General features: G+C 34.8%; 2 protein-coding genes across 5 annotated transcripts; one reads left to right on the top strand and one right to left on the bottom strand.

The window, feature by feature from the left end:
• Positions 1-179: 179 nt before the first annotated feature.
• LOC128177843 (BTB/POZ domain-containing protein 1-like) lies at positions 180-13,762 on the bottom strand. Of its 2 annotated transcripts, none has more exons than XM_052844730.1 (6): positions 13,511-13,762; positions 6,354-6,729; positions 5,238-6,184; positions 4,617-4,704; positions 2,924-3,070; positions 180-2,219 (listed from the first exon to the last, which is right to left on the bottom strand). In XM_052844730.1, the coding sequence occupies exons 2-6, from the start codon at positions 6,705-6,707 to the stop codon at positions 2,061-2,063; spliced, it is 1,695 nt and encodes a 564-aa protein (XP_052700690.1). In that variant the 5' UTR covers positions 6,708-6,729; positions 13,511-13,762; the 3' UTR covers positions 180-2,060. The 2 variants fall into 2 exon arrangements, with proteins under 2 accessions (XP_052700690.1, XP_052700688.1); XM_052844728.1 differs by lacking the exon at positions 13,511-13,762 and adding an exon at positions 7,905-8,061.
• LOC128177841 (uncharacterized) lies at positions 8,241-26,788 on the top strand. 3 transcript variants are annotated; one of them, XM_052844725.1, is made up of 8 exons: positions 8,241-8,340; positions 15,959-16,202; positions 16,588-17,085; positions 17,480-21,124; positions 21,337-21,531; positions 23,997-24,083; positions 24,175-24,258; positions 24,357-26,788. In XM_052844725.1, exons 2-8 carry the CDS (start codon positions 16,049-16,051, stop codon positions 24,410-24,412), a joined length of 4,719 nt encoding a protein of 1,572 aa, XP_052700685.1. In that variant the 5' UTR covers positions 8,241-8,340; positions 15,959-16,048; the 3' UTR covers positions 24,413-26,788. The 3 variants fall into 3 exon arrangements, with proteins under 3 accessions (XP_052700685.1, XP_052700684.1, XP_052700683.1); XM_052844724.1 differs by lacking the exon at positions 8,241-8,340 and adding an exon at positions 13,036-13,362 and having other exon boundaries at positions 17,480-21,121; XM_052844723.1 differs by lacking the exon at positions 8,241-8,340 and adding an exon at positions 13,037-13,362.
• The last annotated feature ends 258 nt before the right edge of the window (positions 26,789-27,046 follow it).

Genomic DNA, 27,046 nt, shown 5'->3' with positions numbered 1-27,046 from the left:
CAGAAATTAATTCCTTGAATTTAATAAGGAATCTATAGTACTTCATAGTTTAAACCAATTAATTACATGTACCATTAAGGTTTTGAAGCTGTTAATTAAAAAAAAGATAATGAGGATATATTTAATCACATTTATCACATACATGTATTTAATAAAGAAAATTGAAGAACTACCAGTAATTCATTTTGATACAGCTTTATTAGAAATTCATGACAAATTTGTATACATGTACATTTAATCAACTTAAAGCATGCACTGGATCTGTAAAGATTATAAAGTACAATGAAATTACCATTAATACATGTACAAAAAAATGTATGCAATTTTATTATCATTCAGTATTAAAAATCCTGGTAATTCAAAACAAAAAAAAACTTAATTCTCAACTAATTTTCAAACTATGAAAAATTTCAAACTATGAAAATTAAAAAAAAAATGTCAATAAGTTTGGATTACCTCTGTGTGTTATTCTTAGAGTAAAAAGTCATAAATGGCAAGATAACAATTTACAACAAGCCTAATAATAGAAGCCATGTTTATAACATCAATTCTTTCACTAAGGCATGGGGGTGTTCAACAAAAAATAAATCATTATATTAAATATGTATAGGCAAAGGACGATAGATTAACATGAAATATCACAAGGGTTAATCTAAATCACATAAATGACATGCTGGAACATGCGTATGATCACATTGAGTCTGAACATTTTCACAATGGTGCATTTTGAAGTCCACCCAGTGTTTAGAATTTACGTCAAACTTCAGACATGTAGCTCAATGAAATTAAGCATACACTGTAGATTCCTTACTTTTCGTGAGTATTTAATTCCGCGATTCAACCGTTTTCCATCAAATCGCGAGAACATAAATTCGCGAATGCCTAATTTTTACCATAGTTTCTTGTTCATTACATATGTGTGGAAAATAAAAGTGAGATTTCAAAATTGTGAGATGTGTTTTCCCCGATTTTACGCAGATATTAATTCCTCGCGTTAAATTAGGAATTTACAGTATGTATAATAGCAGATTGGTCTATCGGTTCTTTAAATAAAAAGCCCTGGATGAAGATAAAGAAAAATGTTCAAAAAAATGTTTAAAGCTAAAATATTTGGATTTTTCCTTTGCTTTATTATAATTCATAGCTATAAAATATCCTATTAAAATTTTAAAGCAGCTGATCTGGTGGTTCTTTTGTTGACCATCCAGTACCCTTAACAGAAAACTGTAAGTGCAAGACCTTGATGTTGTGTAGTGATCCCTAAAAATGCTGATGTAAATATTAGCGCAATGTACTTTCAATTCCGTCTTCACTAGATGTATCAAGCTTCTCTCAGCTACATGTAAACGTACATGTATAGAATTAATATTAATGAAAATAAAAAAAAAATACATGCACTATGAAAATATTGTATGTACATTTTCTTCCTTATAACAAGTCTGTCAAGAGAAGTTGTTATCTACAGAATATCACTCTGGAGGAAATTATTTGTTATTTAAACTATCCGAAATTGCACATACAATGTATTGTATACATAGCAATGACTTGTAAAGCTGTGCAAAATTCAAGATCAGATCTACCAGTGGAAACAGAAGAAGTCTTAACTAAGTATCAGCTTTAAAGCAACTGGTTGAAGTATCCAAAATCTGATGTATGTAGGGTACCTGTTTTCCAAAAATAGTTCAAGCTTAACCTGATTTTTTTTTTCCACATATACATGTATGAACATACCGGTATGTACATGTATAACAATTTTAGAAAAAGAGGAGAAATACTTTTTCGCCTGAGAGATATCAAATTGCAGATCTTGTAATAACAAAAATACAAAGGATTGATTGAAAATATCAGTTTTCAACACATATATGCTATCAATAGCAACATTAAGAATACACCAGTCCATTGTTAGTACAATTACATATCACAATTCAAAGCACAATAATAAATACACACTTTCTTCATCACATGCTCAGTTTGATGTCAATTGTCATCATAGCTCTTCTGAATTGTCGCACATTACGATCACAATTACGCAACTTCAGTCTCGTCCACTTGATATGATTCTATGTGTAGAAAATGATCTCTGGGATTTGTCCGTCTTCCACAGAGGTTCCATTGTTGTTGCCGGAGGCATAGGTAAACTGAAACGTAACCTTTCCGCCTGACACAGATTCGTGGGTGACCTTCCGCAGTCCTTTGGCTCCATAGTAAGAATCTGGACCCTGAAATAAAAATTCACATTAATGAATGCTTTGTATAGAGTATTTAAGTGAAAGAAGAAGATTATCAGCAAATAATTTGATATCCTGTGACTAAGATCGAATACTGTATACAGGGTTATTTTAGTTTTGCCCCATCTTGACATCGCCTTGGGAAATTGCATTTAAAGAGAAAGAGAGAAAGCATTTGAGACATTGGAATTTTGTCCAGTCTTAAATTCATCCATGGACAATGAGCGTGAAAAGGGTGAAAATTAAACAGGGGGCAAATATTTCCTTGTATACAGTATTGCTATCTACAATAACATGACATGTAAATGTAGTGCATTTAAGTATATTATGCAGTAAATGTGTAGGCAAATCCAAATGCAAGTTAAAAATCAACAAAATTGCATTTAGAGCAAAAAAAATAAAATAAATACATGTACTATTTTCTAAGACAAATCAAACCATGAAATACTGTATACACTATACAGGGTTATTTTCGCCCTTCTTCACTTGCAAACAGTTTCACTCTGTCTTGAGTTAGCTCAGAAAAGTTGTGTTTAAAGAGACATAATTTGAGACATGGGAATTTGCTCATGCAGTCTTAAATTTGTCTGCTGACATCCAGTGCGAAAGGGGCGAAAATAAAAGGGGCGAATATTTCCCTGTATACAGTAAATTTTTCTACTCAAAATTGCAGAATTTTTAATTTCCAACATTACTTTGAGAGTAGCACAAGCTGTGTAGCTGATGTTGGGCAGTATTTCCACGGGTTCCTTGAACATCACTCTGAAGGTGTTGTTTGTCCCGTCACACAGGAAGGTCGTGTCATTCTGACCCATCACCTTCAACGAATCCGACTGAATGACCTGCAAAATAAGTATAAAATTCACATTTATATCATGGTTTAGTGACCCAGGTAGTAAGCTATAGCAGGGTTGCAAATAACATTTTCAAACCCAGGGGCCATGTGGGCTCCCAACTTTTAAATTTATACGAGCCCACAATAATTTATAGGGGCCCACTAATATTCACAATGAAGTGAGTTTATAATATTAAAATATATACATGTACAAGTAGAATAGGAATTGTTAAGTGCCATTATTGATTTGAATTAGATACAATTTATTAAATTTAATTCTTTTTGTATTCATACATTTGTTAGCTTATAATGACAAATAAAATTAGTCTCTGTATTTCTGTGTATTTTGAAGGTAATTGCCACTAATTGGTCCAACCCTTTGATCCAGTTACAACCATTATATAAAAAGTTTTAAAGATATAAAAAGTTTAAAAGATAGCTGTAAACAAACGGTTTTATGATTATTTTAGCATTAGTTTGGCAGAGTTATTAACTAATTACAAGTTACCAACTAATTATATTTACATTCTACTGTGTTTTTCCATTAAATTCTGTGATCTTCAAATGCCTCTAAATGCAACAAGTAGTCAAAGGTCAAATTGACGAGTTTTATTATGACGTCACAAACGTTGAACGCTGTAAACTGCAACGTCACAAGCGAAAATCAAAGTTCACGCTTGTGGCTGTTACTGTGGCTCTTCCATTAATGTTAACTTACCCTTAGGATAAGATCGAAATTTTAAGGTATAATTCACATTTGCAGACAAGGCAAGAAGTTAAAAAATGTAAATATAAGCATTAAATCATGATTTTTTGAAGTATACACTCTCATAACTGCCGCGGTGTGTGCATACAAATTTTCATAACGCGCTAACGCGCGTTACTCAATTTGTATGCACACACCGCGGCAGTTATGAGAGTGTATACTTCAAAAAATAATGATTCAATGCAATAGTAACATCAACACTAAAGGTAATAAACATCGGTTGCACAGTATGTGGTTGCATCACCGGTATTTATAACCCCTGATGATATGACAATCTCGAGTTATTAATTACAACAGGGGTTAACTAAGGCTGTTAAAACGTCTTCAGAATTAATTAATTAATTAAATGATTGTCAACTCATAATGCAGGGTGACTTCAACTTCTCCTTCAAAGGAAATTCCGGTGAAGTTACCGATCAAAAAGCTACTTTTTCATCTAAGTTGGTCCTTGATTGCCAAAAAAATTTATACTCGCTGTGTGGGCAACTAAAACTTTGAGAAATAGTCGCCCACAGTAAAAATTACTCACGTTATCGAGTGGGCGAGTGGTCATTTGCAACCCTGTATAGGGATGTGATAATGAAAGGATGAGGAGCTTTTGTGGAATTTTATGTGGCTCCTAAGTTTGCTAACCAACTTTCACAGTTGTACATAAACTATTTATCAGTAGATGCAAACATGTAAAAAAAATTTTTTTCTTCCCAAAATTGACTATGGAGTGAACATCTAAATAATGCTTAGTCTATCTGCAGCCTCTGTTTTCCTGTGAAGTGTTTTTGCTACTGACCTGAATGTTGACTTGGTATTCAGTTGGTCCGTGGATACTTCCATAAAGTCCGAAACCAACCACGAAAATCCTCCTGTTCACCATGAACCTACAAAGAGCATCAGAAACTACTGGTACTGTTGGGCATGTACAAGTTTCAACTTACCGGTACATGTACATAAATCACAAACTTCTACATCATAAACTCAACAGTTTCTAAACAATCTTGTGTCGAAACCATTTGTTTATCATATTTATATATTATATACAATACAACAAAATATGTCCATTGACAGTAGAATCAAATGATAATTTAAATAGTACTGTGGTATCGTTAATTCATAGCCATCCTTTTCGAAGATTTAGTTGAATTTGAATATTCAAGTTTGGGTACAAAATTTGCAGACAACCGTCATATTAATTAAATTAATAGCAAATGTGACATACATTTAAAACTACAGCTAACATTTGAGTTCATGGATCAATAAAAAAAGGGGTTCAAAACACAATCTATGTAAGGAAGTAATTTGAAATGTTAAATGCTTTGGAAGTTATCCATAACACATGAATAGTGAGATTTATAGCATATGTAGATGTATTACAAATCATACAAAATGAATAAATTTATATGTAAATTCTAACCTTATTCTGTCACTGGTACCACTATATCCCCATCGGCTCTCAATCTGACAGAAGCGAGACACCACTTGTTCCTTGCCCGTAAGACAACAGCGAGGCACGTCAAGAAAGCTGATCTGGGGTTTGGGGTTGACGGTGAAGTACAAAAAGAGCTGCACCACCTCTCGATCTTGCAGCAGTCCACTTTGCGCGGCACCTTGAGCAAACTCTTCCACATTCATCAGCGGAAAACGAATCAGGGACAGAGCTCTTCCAAGAACACTCCGCTGGTGTTCGCTTGACTGAGCCAAGTTTCTCCTGGCGCACTCCGCCTCTGACCATCGGCAAACTGCTGCAAAGAGTTTGCATTCCCTGATGCCAAGCGTGTCTCGTTCTAACACTACACAGAGAGTGTCATTGTCAATGTCTGTAAAACCATCAGCCATGATTGCTTCAGAGGTGTTCTTATCGATGGTCTCCAAGCACAGTGAAGCCAGTTGGGGCTCATCGAAAAGCCGAGCCTGGGTTAACAACATGAATGCATTATCACTACTTAAATTGCGTTTTAGGAACTCTACACATGCTCTCTCCAAAGCAGGCACTGCGTATTTCTTTGCTGTGTACAGAGTCGTCATAACGGTGTCTGAGCAAATCGTAACCTCGTCAGAATAAAGAAATTTGAGCAGAGCCAAAAAAGCTTCTGGTTCCACATCAGGGATTTCAATCACTTCCTCTGAGGTGGCCATTGGTCCATTAAACTGGGCATCGAAAACAGCACTTCCAACTGACAAAATGAACTTGTGGGCTGGAATCTTTTGCTGATTGGGCAAGGTCCCGACTAGAAAGTGGATGTCACACATAATTTCTGTGTTATATAAGTAGTGCAGGCGCTCTTTTATGGATGTTTTCGTGGACTGCCAATTGTATGGTGCATTACCATGTCCTACTGACCCGCTAGTGGCATTAATCACCTAAAATAAACCAACACAACAGAGTCTAAACATCTACATGCAAGTTTATATGTAAATCAAATTAATCAATACAATTTAAGTATAAAAATTCACACAAAAAAACTGCCCTGTGCATAAAAACTTAAAAATGTTAAAGAGTCAATAAAAAAAATTAAAATTTTGAGGTTACCTGTTTTTCAAAATCTGTTAGACTATTTGCACCTGAGGAGAGAGATCCAGCAGCTAAAGCAAGTGGCATATATGTAGGACTAGAGCACAGAGAGTTGTTGGCAAAGGATGCTGATGGAGAAATGGTGGTTGTGGTCAGGTTATGTGCACGTGCCTCGGAGGGTTTGACGGATAATGCACCGCTAAAGTGCTGACTATTTTCCGCCTCTGCGGAGGAGGAAGAGGCACCATGAGTGGGCTGTGGATTTCTGTGGGTTGCATTTGCAGAATGATTCTTTTGTGATGTTACTTGATTTTTAGCTTTTTCCTCTGCATCCTCACTCTGGTCTTTTACGGGAGGTTTGCTTCCTTCCATTGCTGAGTTTGTTCATTAATTACTAATGAGTGTGGAGGAAGAAAAAATTACATGAATTATTAGTGCATATAATATGATGAATTGTTAAGTTGTGAGAGAATAATTACTAGGTTCTGTATTAAATAGAATTCAATATTAATTAGCATTCATAGTCAATTCTCCTTTTTGTTACTGGTATTTAGTTATATTTACTGCAGCTTTTGAATATAAATTATTAAATAAAGAATTGTTCATGCAATATGTTACATGACAACAAGCTTATGCATTCTCCATATTCAAAGATTCATGCAGTCTTTCATTAAAAATTAAAAGGGTTTAAAACTTATCACTACAAAAAATATTTAGATAATTTTAATAGTACAAAGTAACAGAAAATCTACATGATACATCTTTTTTTTTTTAACTTTTCCCCATAAAATTCCATAATTAAGGAATAGTAGAGACCTTGTATCCTTAAAACATATACCCAAACTTACATTGAAGATGATGAGGATGAGGATGATGTTGTGACCACACACCATGGTCACATATTTGGGGCATGACAGATCACAGGCAACCTTCGTGCCAAATACATGTGTATGCATTTCTTAAAATGTTTTCCCTTGTCATATTTCGAATGGAATCAAATTATGCCAAAAGGATAGAAAAATTAGAATGTGAAAATATAGTCAAACTTCATTCTCCCGAACTAGAAGGGACTGTTTAAAAACTTAATGATATCCTGACCAAATATTTGAGATATCGAGGGTAAAATACTTAAAAAATAAGTGGTTGGGACTAATATAAATCACTTCAACATATCCACTGAATTCGAGATATCAGTGTTCGAGATATCAAAGTTTAACGGTGTATGTCTGCAAAAAAATTGAAATTTGTCTGTAATTGGACAAATGGATACACTGCAAGATGGGTCCATCAGATGTTATTTTCAACAGCCCCCTTTCTACCAGATTCATTTTTTGGTGAAGTTGTATCAATATCATCGTCAATAAAACGTGAATGCACATCAAATTTTAATCTGCATAGCATTCAATTATTTTTATGGTTAATTCAGGTCCCCGAACGACTAGAACAGCAGAAGGAAGTCATTATCTGCAGGTAAAAAATAATCAGCCTAGCTGTCAGCCTAGCTGTGTACTCATAATGTAGCTATGCGCCAAGAACCAAATATTTAAAATCAAAACACTGTTTACTTACTGTGACTAGAGAATTCTTGATTATTTTACCACTGTGTCTTGTGCTAAAAAGCCACAAGCAGTTTTAATAACAACTTCTCTCTTCTTCTTCTATTTTTTTAACAGAAAAAATGAACCGGAAGTTCATTGTATTTTGATCGAACCCGATTAGAAATCAATTCGTTAGTTTTGTACAATAATATTTGCATATTGTTCAATGTTTGCTGTTTTTATAATTTTTTTGGTTCTAATAAATAATTTATAATCTACAATAAATTACAAAAACCTTTAGAACATACTGATAGTAAAGATTTTTGTTTTGTTTTGAACATTAAGGTCAATAGACACGCTGTTACTCCTATTCGTTTGTTAGTCCTATCCTATTCTAGGCGCTTACTGGAAAATTATGGTCTGCATGTATAAAACAATCTTTACAAAGCAAGTTAAATCAAGCCTTGGTGAGTAATGCATTTCATATATCCATAATTAGCTTTATATTTTTTGCATAATATATTTTTGTCGCTAAGAAGTGAAACTTTCATTTAATAAAACTTGATAATGGGTGTCAGCAGAGTCTCTGGTGACACGGTTGGGCCACAGGCACCTGAATTTTTATCAATCTGTCGCTCAGTAAGCCAAATATAAAAAAAAAATCTTCCTCCTCTACATATAAATACACAAGGGTGTATTCATATAAAGAGGTGGTGGAATTTTGTTATGTTTGGCTTATTGAGCGACTGGTTGATAAAAATTCAGGTGCCTGTGGTTGTGCACACAGCACTGACAGGGGCTCGGTTGTTGGATAGTGGAGTTTTTAATTATTTGTTCCCGAAGACAAAATTGATTATAGTTGGCAATCCTAGGTTTATTTCTGTGTATTGCAATAAAATCATTTGCTAACACCCCCCTTTAAAATCATGTTTGAAAAGGTGTAATCAATGTACATTAAAAAAAGTAAAGGGAATCATATTTGTCTTTGGAAACAAATCCAACAACTGAGCCCCTGTGGTAGGGCAGTTACCCTATTGAGGAATGATTACGCTAAATGGGAATTATTCCTCTTTTCTGCAACAAAACAACGTTAACTCTACGCAAATGCAGAATTTTCTTGATTTTTGCCAAAGAAATCGAAATATGCCTCGAAACTCTCCATTATTTTTCCATACAGAACTGTTTTTGGCATATATACATTACATAGCCCAATTTAAATATGATATATCTCTTTTTGGATGTAAATTTACGATGAATTACATCATTGCAAATAAAGTTTTGGGGACACTGAAATCCCCATCTGTCTTTATATCTATCTGTGTTTATCTGTAGACATTACTTTGTTTTCACTTTTACTTTGAAACAATAATTTATGGAATAATCTGAAAACTTGTACATTAGTTGAACACAATCTGTAGATTTTTATAGAGATTAGACAAGATTTAATGATTTCATGGAAAAGTACGGGAGGTAATCCCTACAGATTCGTTGAATAAAGCAACTGTAAACATTCTGCAGGATATAAATCTTTGTGGCCTAACCCCCTGTGTCTGAGATTTGGTTGATGACAAGGTGCCCCCATCTCTCTCCCAATAACCTTCTAATTGCTCATTCTGTGCTGAGAGTGTCAGATTACCTTTCCCACCACAGCTTAAGGGTTAATGTCACGATTTTGGTAAAATTTTATTTTTCTATTTTTATTGTTTACAATGCTTGAGTAATGCATTTCTAATGATCAATTAGAGTGTCAGTCAGAGAGTTAAAAGCAAGATACAGAGATCACGAGTCATTATCTGAGACATCATCTATAGGGAATCAAAGTACTGATAGACGGAGGCATCATTTCGGAGGAAATTAAACTAATGAAAATTTATAAGATTTTTTTTAATTTAAGGAAAAACAGCGCGCTTACCGCTTATCATGTTAGAATATTCGCGAAGCGGTTTAGTATTATGGCAATTTAAGTTGGAATAACACACCTGTAAAAAATCACTCAAATTAACAGTAAATTATTTAATTATGAAAGATATGATAATAAACAAACTGTACAAATGTCAAATAAGCGAAAAATTTGCAGTTTTGGGATAGAAAATTTATATCTAAAAAATTCAATACAATGAGTACATGTAATAGCAAAAGCCCCTGCGAAATTCGAACTCGGGATATACGGATCACAACCCCGACACGTTATCCACTCGACTATGAAGTAATTTACATGTTGCTTTCAATCAAGTCCTTTTAATAAAATGAAATGTCGTTTTAATGAGAGGTCAACCATTTTGGAACGATGTGTTATTCCACCTTAAGGTCGCGAGGATATTTTTCAGGTTGACATCAGAGTTAGGTAGATAATATTTAAATAGTTAGTTTTGTTCTCTTATTTTAACCTTATAAGCTTGTTATATTACTACTTAAAGGTGTTTATTCTTTACAAAAAAGGAAGGAGGAAATTATTTTGCTTCACAAAACAACATGGGAAACTGTATATGTTATTAAATGCATACAACTCGAACTCGAAAAATACAATGGAAACTATTTATGTACACATTTCTTTTCTTGTGTATAGTGATTTGCAAACCCAAGGTAGAAAATAGCTTATCCTAGAGGTTTCCACACCTGTTCAAGACAAAAGATAACCTCTAAATTGTAAACTACTTTGTCTAATTGTACAACCTCCCCCCCCCCCCCCCCCTTTCATTTTCTATCTTGCAGAAGGGGTTTCTTGATTAATGAGTGTCGTCGATCCAGATATTCTCTTATTATGATCATTATGAGAGAGCGTTTTAGGCGTAATTTTACATACATTCACTTGAATTATAATAATATTATATATTCATAGAATTAGTGTCCACAAAACAATATAGTACATTGTGATTGAATCCAGCATGCAGTTACAGTCCAAGTGCACGTGTTACCCCTGTTACTCAAATCAATGCGCGAGATGCACCACGTGTTCTTTCCAAGATAAGGGAAAAAAGTTCGTTCCAATAGTTTTCATTTCAAGTAAGAAAAACAGCCGTATGCCTAACAATAAAGTATTTTACACTGTTTTTGTGATGTTTGATTTCAAGTAAAGAGAAAGGAAGCATGCCTAACAATGAAGTATAGGTATTCAACACTGTTTGTGATGTTTGATTTCTAGCAAAGAGAAAAAAAGTATGTATAACAATGAAGTACATGTATTCTACACTGTTTGTGATGATTGATTTCAAATAAAGAGAAAGGAAGCATACGTCTTAACAATGAAGTATTATACACTGTTTGTGATGTTTAATTTAAAGATTGATATAGTGTTTCTGAAGTTTAGTTCGTAAACTTCTTTTTTCTCAACAGAACTCTCTCTCTCTCTCTCTCTCGTTAAGACTATGGACACAATAAACACATGACATTGTACTTTATTTTGCTATTTATTTTGAATTTGCAGAGAACTCAAGTTCAGTTATATGGTACCAGTTTTAATGATATATAAATTATGGCTATTGTTTGCATCATATAAAAGATTTTTTTGTCAATTCTATCTATTTTTTTATTCACGCGTGACACTCTTATCAGCTTGTAAAATGCACTGACTTCCCAAATCACTTTCGGGGGGGGGGGGGGGGGGGGGGGGGGGGGGCTGTAAAGAGAGATATGTCTCCGCGGGAAATTAATTGATAATATGTGAACGATATGCGACAGAGACAAAGAAGCACAACATGTTTATTCATGCTTAAGGAGTCCTCATTATTTGACGTCACGGGGGCAAGACAATCACAATATACAGATGCTGTTTAGCCTCCGTCTAAAAATTGATAATCTGAAATGGGTACTGGCGTGTGGATTATACTGTTTATTATCATGCAAGTGCAACATAAATATGAATAATTTTGCAAAATGATAAAAAGCTTTTGAACTAAGTAGTCAAAATAATAGATGTGACCATAGGCAAATGAAATTAAAAATAAAAGACAACTAAGATAAGTTCTATATTTGTTTTGTACTGGTAATAGAAATTTGTTGAATTCTCCTTGTTTTTCATTTAAGATGGTATATGGGACACCTGTCGATATTAATGTGGATGAAAGTATATTATAATAGAATTATTAATGGATATACTTTCACCGTTTTATATTCTTAAAATTTTTACAATATTCGCCCCAAAAATATATTTTAAAGTTGTTGGGAAAGGTAAAAATTATAAAAGCCCCAGCGGGTTTCGAACTTATGACTTACATGTACAGTAATGTGGTTACCACTCTAACCCATTGCGCTACGTTGTAAAGTATTCATACCGAGAAAGAAAACATTTATAAAATTATACTTAATTTTATTGTTTATTTCGATCAGAAATACGTCACAACAAGGAGGTGTCCCATACCACCTTAAACAATTGAAATCTGCAAATCCTGATGTGTTTCATGAATTTCTCCAAGTTTACAAGCACATCAAAGAAAGTCTTAATCCTATGGGGACAGTTAGCAAGCCATGTAGTTACATTATAGCAGGATGTGAGGGAAATTTTTAAATCTGTCAAGACTCAGATAAAAATTCACATTCAAGGTTTTATCCTCATGAATTGAGAGAGAAAGCAAGGGGGGTATTGTCATTGTGGGAAGGGTATTGTCAATGTGTGTATCATTTCTCAGATATTGGGGACATGTGAATTTGACATTTTGGAAGTTTAAGCGTTGTAACTGAGAAGCTGTAATACAGATGCTGATTCATTGAATTCACAATTCTAAAATATTGTTGTCTATAATCATGATAATAAGTCTCACAAAAATCCTATTTTAATAAATATTTATTTTAGTTGCTCTAATAAGGGAAATGTACTTTTGCAGTACTTGAGAAATGCCTTTGGGGGGGGGGATTTGTCTCATTAGGACAATTCTATTTTGTTTGACCTATCAATTATAATCTTTGTTAACATGTAACAGTATGTTTCATAAATTGCCTCTGTCATGCAATACACCAGGAAAGGTTAAACTTTCAGCATATATAGGTTAGCACTGCCACTGGTATATTCTGTTCTGAGATAAATAATGACTATATGGAATGGCATGCAATTATTTATCCTGATGGACTATAGATTGCTATGGTTGACTTTCCCCCCTCTCTCTCTCTCTCTCTCTCTCTCTCTCTCTCTCTCTCTCTCTCTCTCGATTTGTACATGTATTATCATGGACAATGATTTAATGTGCACCGTTATAAATTTGAAGGTCATAGCATCACTTAATTGCTCTAAGATTTGATAAACAAAAGGAGAGAAAAACAAGAGAGGACTATTTAATTAATGCCCCAGCCATTCTCTATTTTAAAGCTTGCAGGATATAAATATTGGTGGCCAGACCCCCTGTGTCTGAGATTGGTTGATGACAAGGTGCCCCCATCTCTCTCCCAATAACCCTCTAATTGCTCATTCTGTGCTGAGAGTGTCAGATTACCTTTCCCACCATCCACAGCTTGAAACCAGAAAGTTGTGGATGGCAAAGCAGAAAACTTGTGTTATGGTAGGCATTAAAATTTTTTTTTTAGACTTTACATGTTAAGCTTATTCATGCATTACTGCTATATCTAATATCTATTGAATAAATGAACATTCATGCAACTTTTATGATTAAGAGAGCTAAAAAAAATCAAATTGTACCATGTACTTACAGTTGAACGATTTTCCTCTTTCTTATCAGTGTAAAACTCTTAAACCATAACTTTTGTTGAACAGACATCATATTCACAGTTACACACAGGAAACAGTGCCAAAAAAATGATTTTAAAATAAAAAAAAAATATGCACACCTGCTGAAATATAAGATTTCGGAAACTCACTGTGTGTAGAATGTTTGCTGAGTGTGTTAAGTAAGGGGATTTGAGTGCCCAGCTGAGAAGCATCAGTGTTAATTACCAAACATTTATATTAAATAACAACAGCTAAATATATTGTAGTTGGAAGATGTAAATAACATTCAGAGCACTCAACTTCTGATAGAAGTTTTAAAATAGAATGTTTTCTTTGACTTTTTATCTATTCCTATCAGAATTAGCTGACTCATTTTAAGAAGCATTGTGAATCACGTTATAAGAATTGTTTGATACCAGATGATTTATAAGATAGAAGCAACACTTGCAAAAGAAACAGATACTTTTAGATTTTTGACATGTAGCATGCAGCAAATGGCACGGTGGTCCCAGTCTGCCTAACTGTTGCTGGTTTAAAACCTTCCGCAATCTGTGTATTGGACAAAATACAGGATCTAATTTGCATGTACAGCTCTACATTTAGTGAGATGTTAATGTTCTTAGCTGTAAATCTTCATTGCTGTTAATCTGCAAAGCTGTAAAAATTGATTGTTGAGAACTTGTATGTAGGGAAAAGCTATTTTAATGAAAGATAGCTTGACCTGCAGATACTTGGTAGCAAGCCAATAGACATGTGTATAAATGTATATACCTGTCCTCAAGGACAATGTTACTGAAGTATCACCAGGAAGGCTATTATAAACGGGACTATCTGTTACATTGTTTTAATCATGAAGGAAAACAAACATTTTGTTACGGTGACTGTAGCTTGAAGCAACTGACTGCAGTAATAGAGTAAACGAGAGAGACACCAGACATCACTCTCCCTTTTGAAATTATGAAGATGACATTGTATAAATAGTGCCTGTTTGGGAGGGTAACAGTTGAAATTTAAACCCCGAGGAAACCATTGTCAACCGACGCGAAGAGGCACTATTTATTTTATTATACTGAATGTCTTAATTTTAGAGCTTTTTTTTCTGCTTTTATATAGAAATGACAAGAATTCCACGGCGAACTGTGCGTGCATAATTTACGCGCATGTTACAATTCGTTGTGTTACCCGTTGCTAAGTGTGTTGCTAACGCTGAGGGTAATAGAACGGATTATCAACTGCGTCTAAAGCAATCAGATTTCAGTATTTAACATGAAAGTATAAAAATAATTGTTGCATGGTTCCACTCTAATGACCACAAATTTTCAATGAATTGCCTGTGCGCATGTGTAACAACCCTTACATAATATATACACACACAGCCACCATATCAATGCACTGTACAGTGTGAAGGCACTATGAAAGTTTTAGAAAAAAGGGCCTCTAAAATGATGTGATAGAGGTTATATTTGCTGAATATCTTTGCACATTCAAAATATTTCTGGAGAAAATTGAGGATTTTGGATGTTGTGAATATTTTGTTTTCAATGCCGTCACAATTTGACTAAATTGTATCCAAACAGTTTCAATCTATCGTAGTTGTTGATTTTTAATTGATTTTTATGGCTAATATTAGTTGTAGGTAATTAAATTACATGTATATTCAACATCAATTTAATTAATACAATATTGCAAATCAAATCATAAATTAGCATTGCATGGATGCAAAGTTGTACATGTCCACTGTTTATAAACAATATCAATCCAGTACAAGGTCACACAGGTTTATTTTGGGTTGCTGTCAAATTTGAATCTCTGAACACCCCAAGTATAGTACATAATACTGTTAATACATAATGCCAACAATAATGATAACAGGAAAATGCCGTTTACAATTTTCTATGTAACACAATTGGATACACAAATTTTAAATTGTGTTATTGTGTCATTATTATTAGCCCTGCTTATGATCAATTATAGCCTTAATTGTTTACTAACATTTATGAGAAATGGGATACTTATATTTAACTTTCTACCCATAATGTCCCATAAAAGCTGATTAACAATCCAGGTCCTGCTGGCCATTTCTTTTCTAAAAAATATAGATATATGTTTGAGTAATCAATTCAATTCAGAATATTTTGACTTAAAAGCCACAAATTGAAACAAAGGATCCTTTTGATATATGTAGTCATGGTAATACATGTACCGGTAATATGTTTGTATTTTTTCCGTTTTCTGTTCCGCATTTTTGCAACACCTTGTCTTTTCTAGACAATTATTTTGGTTTTTTTTTATCTTGTATATTAATTACTTGTACCCTGATTTCAGAAATTGATTTTAGTATCCTGTTTTCTTTGTACAGTAGATACCATTTCTTTAAAAAAAAATTATGTTTTAATCATGTATCTTTACAATGCCTATCTCTATTATAGAATGAAGAAATAAGCTATTACGTGAACGTTCCCCATGAAGATCCTGATTGGAACCGACATGTTTTTGAACACGACCTAAATGAAAATATCATGGCCACCAACCCAGGACCCTGGGACAGTGGTCAACTGCCAAATGGAAACTGCCACGGGGGTGCCCCTCAGGGCTGGACCGGTGGGGGTTCTCAGGGAGAGCCACCAAGTTCATTCACCACAATGCCCTACCCCCACCAGATAGGGGGCATTGGTAAGAAAGTCGGAGAGACTCATTTCTCATTGGAAGATACATGTAAACAAAATGAATTTTTTGAAAGATTTTAATTTCTCTCTCAGAATTGAATTATTTGTTACTTTTGTTAATTGTGTAAGGTTTTATTTGGTATAAAACTGACAGGCTCATGTTGCTATGGAATCATTTAAGTTTACTGAATTTCAATGTTTATTGAGATGCATTTATAAATTGTAGTTATTTGCTGAATCAAAACTGTTTTTCATAAAAAGTGGGAATAAAAATTCTTAAAAGAAGGATACCCCCAAAAATCCAAGAAAATTGAGTCACTAAAATTTTGCTGATTCCCAAGTGATTGCTCTTTACATCTTTAGTTCAACAAATTGTCCTTTGTACATTTAAGGTACAATAACCAATGGACGTATGGAACAACAGCTGTCAAATCCTCCCAACATTTACCATCCTGCCTATCAGCAATACCCAAACTCCTCAAACCAAACACCACCAATCCAGGGGAACCAGTTTACAAACGTGCTATCAACACAAACATCCAATATTGACGTCGGTAAAAACTCATCCGTTTATACGAATCCTTCTTCCCTTCGAACAGGAACTGTACATCCAACATCAACCAAAAATCATTCCCATCTTCTGAGGATTCTAGCTGATTCTCAGCCCAATAACTGCCCACAAGATATGAGAATTTTTCAAGTGCCGCAACAAAATCGTAGACAAAGTAGCCATGGAAGGAATTCTCAAGAACGAGTTGTAACGTCCGGTGTTTCCCTGGGTCACACAGATTGGTCACAAAACTACACTGTCCCTCCTTCCTCTCAAAACATATACTTCTCCCAGCAGGGCTATCCTGAAGTCGGGAACCACACACCAGCCCAGAGTCAAGGCAAGTAGACTAATTATATTTATTCTTTATTCTTTTCTTGTCAATGGATTTATAATGGACTTTACGTTGGTTCCTTGATTGAACTTTTTTGAAAAAAAAAATATTTTTAGAGAAAACTGTTTTCAGTGTTTGGTTTTATCATTTTTTATGATGAAGATTTTTGGGTGTTCTACAAAATATTGAAGAGGGGGGGGGGGGGAAGTGTGTTAGATATGAACTTATTGACAGTCAGGATAGAAAAGTGACAAGCAAGACAGACGTAAAAAAAGAGAAATCACTAAATTTTCAAAAATAAATCAAGAATTCTCCATTTTGAACAGATTTGCTGTGAATTTTTCCTACGTTACCTAAGATACCAGGTATGTTAATTGTAGTTTTGTTCTTTTATTTTTAGGGAGCAATTTTGTAAGAGGAAATATGGTCAGCCATGGTATTAGACAGTGCCAAGTTCCAAACCAACCTAGAATGCCCTATCCATCATGCAATTCATCACAGCGAAGACCGCCACGGCAGTACAGAAGAAACATGTCATCTCAACAGCAGACACAGTCAGCAATCACACCACAAGGTCAGCCAAGGTTCAGACCTATAGAAAACATGCAAAATATGGTGAATTCTGTGCCATTTTCATCGATGCCCAAACACTTAAGATCCATGACTTGGCAATTCTTCCAGGAGAAGTCTTCTGCCATTGTGAAAAACATTCCATCTGGAGCTAAGTTTGGGTACTATGTCCACTGTTGGCAGTTGTACGATCACTATCTTAAAAGCTTTGCTGTAATACATCCCTCTGGCTGTCCAGCATCCTTTCAGGATTTTGCAGAGACATACTTGAATCGCTTGGAAGAAGTTGGAACTTTTAAAAATTACCCTTCTCCGAGTACTTCTGCATCCCCTGCTAAAGATGAAGAGCCTTCAGATAAGTCCATTCTTGGACAGTGGTACAGGCTTCCTGATGAAAAACAGGAACAAGTAACTACTTTACGATTAGTCAGTCAAACAGAATCCACCACGAGTAATGTGGTAACTGACAGTGTCAGTCAAACAAATGACAACACTGTCACACCAAAGCATTGTGAGCCGAGCATACATGGTACTAGTCCAACTGACACTGCTGTTAATTTACGAGATACAGATATAGCTATTAGTCCAGCTAATGCTGCTGTAAATTTGGCAGATACATATTCTGATATTAGCCCAGCTAGCAATTCTCCTAACTCTGGTGTTAATTTGGCTAAGACATATACTGCTATTAGTCCACCTGAATCTCCTGTCAATTTAGCTAACCATGTGGATATTGGTAGTCAAGCAGAATACCTCACCACAAATACAAATAAAGACTTGGCTTCTATTAAAGTGGAAGCGAATGAAAGCTGGGAAAATGATCAAAACCAGAGCCCAGAAAGAGAAAGTGAAGATTCAGTGGGTTTGAATTCTGATGAATCAGATGAGGCAGTTACTGGTAAAAAGGGGAACAAAAAATTGACAGTGAAGTTACCCTTTCATCCACCTTTGCATGCAAAGCAAAAAAAGAAGAGTGCTTCTGTTGACCAGAAACTGAAATTATCAGATAAAAGTTTGAAGACACTTTCAGATGTCCTGCATAAAGTGTTAATGGAGAACAAGAATATTGCTGAAAGTAATTCTATGGCTGCTTCAATCTTGGAAATAGAACCAACAGGAAAGCCCTCAGAGATGGAACCTGAATCATCTCAAGACAATGCAAGTCAAACAGTGAACAAAGAAAGACCTTGTTCAAAACAGTCAACAAAGACACCTGAATCAGAACGAATTGTTGATTTGGTGGGAGGCCCTGAAAATGGGGTTGGCAATGAATTGGAACAGAGTCACAACAAAAATGCGGAAACAAATGAAGAGACAATAAATGTTAACAAACGTAAGCGTTTCCCAACGGAAGTGGATTCAGAGAGGAAGGCTGATCAGCCATCTAAAAAGTTAAGAAAGGAGTCTGATAAAGAAGTCATTGATTTGCCTCAACAGTCAGATTATCCTGTCATCTTCAAGCAACCATCTGCTGCCTGTCAGGCAGTTGAAGATCAAAATGTTTCTATTAGGACACCTATTGAATCTTCCATGGATGGAAGTGAAAGTTCTCCAAATAGTGAAAGCATTATCAACAGTGGAAAGATGACTGATAAAAGAAGTGAAGAACAACAGACTTGTGATATGAACTCTGGAACTGAAAATCCATCACCGAAAGCTTCCAGTGTGTACCTTGAAACTCGCTCACTTTTTCCGATTCGATTCCATGGAGAAAAAGTCTTGTGTATTAATTGTGAGAATGGACAGTACTTGTTAATGAAAGAAATATTGAACAAAAACTTTATGTCACTCGCAGAGAATTACTCTGGGAAAAGCAAAAAGTCTGTTCGTTCCAAGTACTTTACCACTGTGTTTCTTGCAAAAGAACGTGATTTGAAAATTCTCTACAAGGAGTTGCCAGAAATATTGAAGCCCAAAGTCAGAGAGTACATGAACAGGTCAGAAAATCCATTCAAAGTAGGACAGGGAAAACATGTCGGAATCATTCATATCAGTGATGCCCATAGACTCTATCAGTATTTCTTTGGTTTGAAGAATTGTGGTGATAAATGCATACAGACTCTCCAAAGCAATGAAGAAAACATCTCATCACAAGAAAACTTAGACAAAAGCTCTTCAGAGGGTGAAACATTTGAGAATTTAGCAGAAAACGTTTATAGTGACTTAGCTAAACCGAAGAGTAGTGTTTCAATGGGATACGAAAGTGATGCTACTATACCATACATGGAGGAGAGTGATGTAACTTCAAGTTACGATGATGTTGATGATGTTATCATATTGGATAATTTCAGTTCCACTGATACAGCAGATGAATTTTCTGCATGTGAGGAGATAAAGACAGAGCAAATAGATGCTGTGGAAAATTGTCAGGATAATGTAGTGTCTGAATCAAACCAGGAGGTAGTGCAAGTTGAAAAATTGAAAGAAAATGTTCAAAGTGATAAGGTGGAAGATATGAATAAAGCTAGGGCTTATGGTGTTAATTCTGATGATTTCATTCCTCAAAAAACAAATATGGGGAAAGTGGATTCTGATGCTGAAACTGGAAAAGATATAGAAGATGATGAAGCTGAAACTAGTATGGATATTGTTGATGATGAGGCTGCACCTCAGATAAACCTTGTGGATGATGAAGCTGTGGATAGAATAGAGATATCGGATGATGATGCTGAAACTGGAAAAGACAGCGTGGATGATGAAGCTGGGTTAGAAGCCAATGAATGTCAGATGCCACTGAAGGGAGGAATAGCTCCTTTGTTTGGTGAACATTTCAGATTTCTTGTGATCGATGGAATCAAATTTTACCCACTTGCTGACCTGTGTAAAACATTTGATGTTCAGGATCTTATTGAATGTATGCAGTTGAAGAAAGACAACAAATACAAAGCACTAAAATGCGACTGGATGGACGCCAGTTTTCTGAATAGATTGGAACCGTCGTTTCCAGAAATGATAGAGAACTCAACTCTACTTGAAGAAAAAATTTTGTTTGATGTTGCCCAAAAGAAAGGAATTGATGTTATTTATAACCTATCTGAAGATGTTCACAAGCAAGAAGAATGTTCCCAGCCAGTTGACATGTGTACTCCACTCGGTTCAAAGCTGGATGATGAAAATATGTTGGTGACTTCTGAAATTATTCCGTCATCTCCAATTAAAGAGAAGAAAGATATGCAAGATCAAAGCAACAGCATGGAAGAGAACTTGATTGGAAAGATACCTATCATCGATGGAAGGGAAACAGAGAGGTTCTTTGTTGATGAGGAGGAGAATGAGAGGGATTCTGCAGAGTGTCAAGTTTTAGAAGAACCTCATACCCCAGCTCACCATACACCGACCTCTATGGAGAACACTGATGTACATCCACCCGACCCGGTTTCTAGCAACATTCTAACTCCAGTGTCGTCGGAGAAGAGGCAGATACAGAGAAATTTGTCCCAGGATTTTACTGCAGTTGAAGTTCAGCAAAAAAGTAGTAAGTTTTGAATTCTATTTTTCTGTGTTATTAAAATCATTTCATTGAAAATCGAAAAATAAGCACTGCCTTCAAATTTACTTGGTCCATGTGCCCCTGTCAATCAACTGAATTGAGGTCCCAGATTGGTTAACCAACGGGCTGAAACTTCAACCTTTAACACTTGTACAAAATTTTCTCTCAGCAATCAGCATACTTTTGCAAATTTTTAGAAGAAGATAGTAGTCTGCCGGATTTGGATGGCTTCAGCGTGTTCCTGAACTCCCTGGAAACCAACAATAACAACCAAAATGCTAGTGATGCCATGGTGGAACCACGCCTCCTTCAGGAGGTCAAGGCCACTCTCTCCAGCTTACCACTGACTGCAGACTCGGAACAAATTGACCAAACCCTTCAAAGGTTCTTCAGTAAGTATTATTTTTTTCTGGCAAGTAATTTATGGTAACGAATTATGTTACTAATCCAGAAGTGAAGTCATTATAATAGTACATGTTTGTAGATGTGAAAATTGAGGTGTAGTTTCTGTACTGACTTTCTAACAATTATTTTTGCTCTATCATTTCCCTTCCTGTTTCACACTGGAATAATTTAAATTCAAGGGATATAACCTGTTTTTGACAGATTTGTTGGGACTTTATGACATACATTCAATTTTATATGAATAATGATCAGTGTTTTTTAGCTCACCTGAGCCAAAGGCTCAAGTGAGCTTTTCTGATCACAATTTGTCCGTTGTCTGTCGTTGTCGTCGTTGTCGTTGTCGTCGTCGTCGTTGTTAACTTTTCACATTTTCATCTTCTTCTAAAGAACCACTGGGCAGATTTCAACCAAATTTGGCACAAAGCACCACTAGGTGAAGGGGATTCAAGTTTGTTCAAATGAAGTGCCACGCACTCTTTAAAGGGGAGATAATTGAGAATTATTGAAAATTTGTTGGTATTTTTCAAAAATCTTCTTCTCAAAAACTATTCGGCCTGAAAAGCTTAAACTTGTGTGGAGGCATTGTCAGGTAGTGTAGATTCAAGTTTGTTCAAATCATGGTCCCGGGGGGTAGGGAGGGGCCACAAGAGGGGGATCAAGTTTTTCATAGGAATATATAGAGAAAATCTTTAAAAATCTTCTTCTCAAAAACTATCAGGCCAGAAAAGCTCAAATTAAAATGGAAGCATCCTCAGGTAGTGTAGATTCAAGTTTGTTCAAATCATGGTCCCCGGGGGTAGGGTGGGGCCACAATTGGGGGTCAAGTTTTACATGGGAATATATAGAGAAAATCTTTAAAAATCTTCTTCTCAAAAATTATTTGGCCAGAAAAGCTCAGCTTTGAGTGGAAGCATCCTCAGGAAGTGGAGATTTAAGTTTGTTCAAATCATGGTCCCCGGGGGTAGGGTGGGGCCACAATTTGGGGTCAAGTTTTACATGGGAATATATAGAGAAAATCTTTAAAAATCTTCTTCTCAAAAACTATTAGGCCAGGAAAGCTCAAATTAAAATGGAAGCATCCTCAGGTAGTGTAGATTCAAGTTTGTTCAAATCATGATCCCCAGGGGTAGGGTGGGGCCACAATTGGGGGATCAAGTTTTACATAGGAATAAATAGAGAAAATCTTTAAAAATCTTCTTCTCAAAAACTATTAGGACAGGAAAGCTCAGCTTTGAGTGGAAGCATCCTCAGATAGTGTAGATTCAAGTTTGTTCAAATCATGGTCCCTGGGGGTAGGGCGGGGCCGCAATAGGGGGATAATGTTTTACATAGGAATATATACAGAAAATCTTTAAAAATCTTCTTCTCAAAAATTATTAGGCCTAAAAAGCTCAAATTAAAATGGAAGCATCCTCAGGTAGTGTAGATTCAAGTTTGTTCAAATCATGATCCCTGGGGGTAGGGTGGGGCCACAATTGTTGGATAAATTTTTATATAGAAATATATAGAGAAAACCTTTAACAAAATTTCTTTTAAAAACTTTTTGGCCAAGAAAGCTCAAATTGGCGTGTAACCATCTTCAGATAATGTAGATTCAAGTTTGTTCAAATCATGGTCCCTGGGGGTAGGGCGGGGCCACAATGGGGGATAAATTTTTATATATGTATAGAGAAAAAATCTTCTTCTCAAAACTATTAGGCCAGGAAAGCCCAAATTTGAGTGGAGGATCCCCAGATCATATAGATTCAAGTTTGTTTATTAATAGTCCAGGGGTAGGGTGAGGCCACAATGGGGGATGAATTTTTACTTAGGAATATATAGAGAAAATCTTTAAAAATCTTCTTTTTAAAGACTATTTGGCCAGAAAAGCTTAAGCTTGTGTATAGAGGCATCCACAGGTAGTGTAAATTCAAGTTTGCAAAATCACAGTCCCTAGTGGTAGGGCGGGACCGTGATGGCGATTTGAATTTTTACATAGGAATATATAGAGAAAATCTTTAAAAATACTCTGGGAAAGTTTTCGGTCCAAAACTCAGTACTTAGTGTGAAAGCACAGGTTATGCAGATTTAAGTTTGATGAAACCATGATTCCCTAGAGAAAAGTGGGGCCACGAAATGGGGGGGGGGGGGGGGGGTATATAGGAATAGAGAAAAATCTTCTTACAGGTACAACAACAAAAGGGGCTTGGTATTTACCAAAAAAATAAGAGGTGGATAAAAATTGGCAGATTTTCAATTTTTTTTTAGCAAGATCTACTGTACTCAGTTGTCAAGATATTTTGATACTGCAATGCTAATTTGATCAGAATGAAGGCAATTGTTCCTCAGGTGAGCGATGTGGCCCCTGGGCCTCTTGTTGTCAATTGAGATTAGATGGATAAGTTTCCTCAAAGTTTTCTCTTTTATTTGGAGCTTGATCTTTCTCAATTCTTATACTGTGATTGTTTTGAAGAATCCTGCCAAGAAACATGTGCTGGGTCTCATGAGATTGTCACCAAAGCATTTGTTTCTGTGTTAAAACAGAACCTGATTTTGCAAAGTAAGTTAATTAACAGCAGTGAGCCATAATCATCAATTTTGATTTGAAAAGAGCAGATTTCAGCAATACATTTCTTCTTGTTTGTTAACAGATGAACTCAATGCTTTGCGCTCGAGTATCTCAGAGCTAAAGGGGGACAAGGAGAAATTGGATGCCGCTACACAAAGATGTAGAGGTAAGTACATTATAAAAATCAGAAACTTTTTAGCTTTTGTAATTGAATGACAATTAATGTGAGCTACAGTCATTAATATTTGTTTTTTTTTAAATCAGATATTACAAAACAAATGGAAGACATTGAAGAAGTGTTACTGATGGAAGGAAAGTGATGTCATTTGATGGAGTGAACAACCTTAGATTAAAGTGTTAAGTTTGATCATACTGCACCATCCATTTTAAATCTGAAATCTGGAAATCTGTATAATCTATATAAAATCTGACATCCATAGAAACTAAAGCAGCTTTGTAAATAATTGTATTGATATTATCTGTAAAACTTAAACCGTCCATTTATACATTGATGATTGATGCATGTATTGTCTTTTATGGGTAAATATTTCAATCATGTAAACTTTGATTTCATCTGTATTAAAAACTGCAGCTATTGTGTAAATACTGTAATATCATCTGTAAGCTTTTTCATCATTGTGAGTACATAAGTACTGATTTCCTTACTTATGTAAAGCATGCAAACACAGAAATTGTTTTCAAAACATGGCAAATTCTGTGCATGTTTGGTGTTTATTTACCAATACATGGATAATATGATATTACCTTAACATCATTGTACCAGTTTGTGTTAATGTTGACATAATTTTAGAAACTAACCACTCTTGAATTTTCATGGCACCCTTAAATATTTTGTTTAACTGATAGCCATGCCTTGTCTCAGGTCATGTTATAGCCAAAAAATATGGTTGTGAAATCCACACATGATATTATTTTTGACATTTTTTGAATTGTTTTCAATTTGTAGAGGTATTCTTATCCTGTTTAGTACATGTACTTAATATTGCCAATGAGACAATCAATCAAATGTGTTCCCGATGATGTATCAATTGTTAACTTTTTCTAGGGGTATTTGTTACCATAAGTTTAATAACCATTGATGGGTTAACATATTTTTGGTCAGCACTTATGTATGTCAAATAAAGTATTTTTCTGCTGATTGCCACAAAGTGTTCAAAATCAATACATGTAACGGTATATGCAATCAAAAATGAACAATTGATGTATTTTGTAATATGTTCTACTTTCATACACTGGTACACCTTATTTTTTTATATTTATGTTAATTTTCTTTTCTTGTTTAACATAATTTTATAGTATTTTCTTTGTCAGTTCCTTTCTATTTGATCAAGAGAGTTGTGAGGAAAAACTGCTGCTTTGTCCATATTGTGTTCAATATTGGCTTTCCATGATGAAAGCAAAATGTCTTCCTGCTTAAAAAACTTTTTTTAATAACATGTTCACAATAAGAGCAGTGCAAGTGCCTTGTTTTTACATTGTGTGTTTAAAACAATGTATGGGTTATGGCCCATTTGCATCATTACAAATTGTATGTTTCATAGATTGAAACTCACAAGGAAGATTTTGTATATACACATACAGTTTTTACTGTTGAAGTTTGCATTACATGTATTATGCTCAGTTTGCTAGACTTTGTAGCATTTGAACTACATCAAAAACAATAGTTAATAAATGCAGGAAATCTGTAGTATGAAAATGATCATACATTTAGAAATCTAAATTTCTTCCCAGATATCCTTTGGTTATTCATCTTTTCTTGACTCATTCTTAGAAAGTAAATTGTTCTGCCAAATCACCTACGAAGACGAAATTTTACTTTTCAATATTTTTTATTGTAAACATGCATGTACAGTGTACAGTTTTTGATTTTTGTATGACACGTTCTTTTATATTTTTGTTATTTGACAACTTGTTGTTGGTATTAACATGCAATTATTCATCAACATAGTCAAAGTATTCTGTATGAAAATGATTTGAAGAACAAAATGAAGATAATTTATTGTTTTTTATAGGTAATGTAATTTTGGAATTTGATTCTCATAGCAATTGTACAACCAGGTCTGGTACTTATTGTTTTGCAACCAAAGTACAAGTACCAAATACACATAGTGAAAAGTACTTTTTTTGTATGTAGGGTTACTTTGGGGCAACTAAACTAATTAGATTTGGTTTAAATTTAAATTCCCGCCAAAACATTTCCATTCACTTTGTAATTAATTTTTTTTTACCAACCATTTTAAATTAAGTACTGAATTATAATACATGAATTGCCTAATAAAGGAGGGGAGATAACAGTAAAATTGTCACACAATTGACGGGATTTTTTTGGGGGGGGGGGGCAGTTTATTCACTATTCCTCTTGCACATGAACATGTATGTGCAAGCCAAGTAGATTTTAAACATGAAAAAGATGGAATCAAGGAATTCTAGGGTTTTGAATACTCCTTTTTGACATTGTAATACTTAGCTAACTATGTATTCCATGTTTTACCAGTAGTTTTTTTTTTCATATGGGCATTTTGAAATTACACTTGAAATTCTATTTTAAATTCTCCAATAGTTAAAAGTGTACAGCATTGTTACATGTACTTGATTATGTATATGCTAAAGATAACATTTCCAAATTTGTTTTCTTCCATTGAATATTGTTCTTAAATAAAATGTTGTTTGTTTAATGTCTTTAATTTTTATTGTGTCCACCTTAAAGTTTGATCTGCTGAAGCCTGCTGTGGATAGAGACATTCCCTCCTTTAATACAAAAGAACATTCAAGTACTACATTGATTCTCTACCTTAGTTCTCTGGTGTTCATGCTGTTGCAATAGGATGACTATTTCAAAACTATTTAATACATGGCTAGTTCACTATCACTCTCTGGTGGTTACATCTACTTTTTTTTTTTCTTTTTGCTATAGAGTTTTGCATGCTTAGAAT

The sequence above is a fragment of the Crassostrea angulata genome, chromosome 3 (genome assembly GCF_025612915.1).
Source record: "Crassostrea angulata isolate pt1a10 chromosome 3, ASM2561291v2, whole genome shotgun sequence".
NCBI classification, from domain to species: Eukaryota; Metazoa; Mollusca; class Bivalvia; order Ostreida; family Ostreidae; genus Magallana; species Magallana angulata.
Note: the sequence above shows the minus strand (reverse complement) of the source record. Positions and strands in the feature narration are given on the sequence as shown.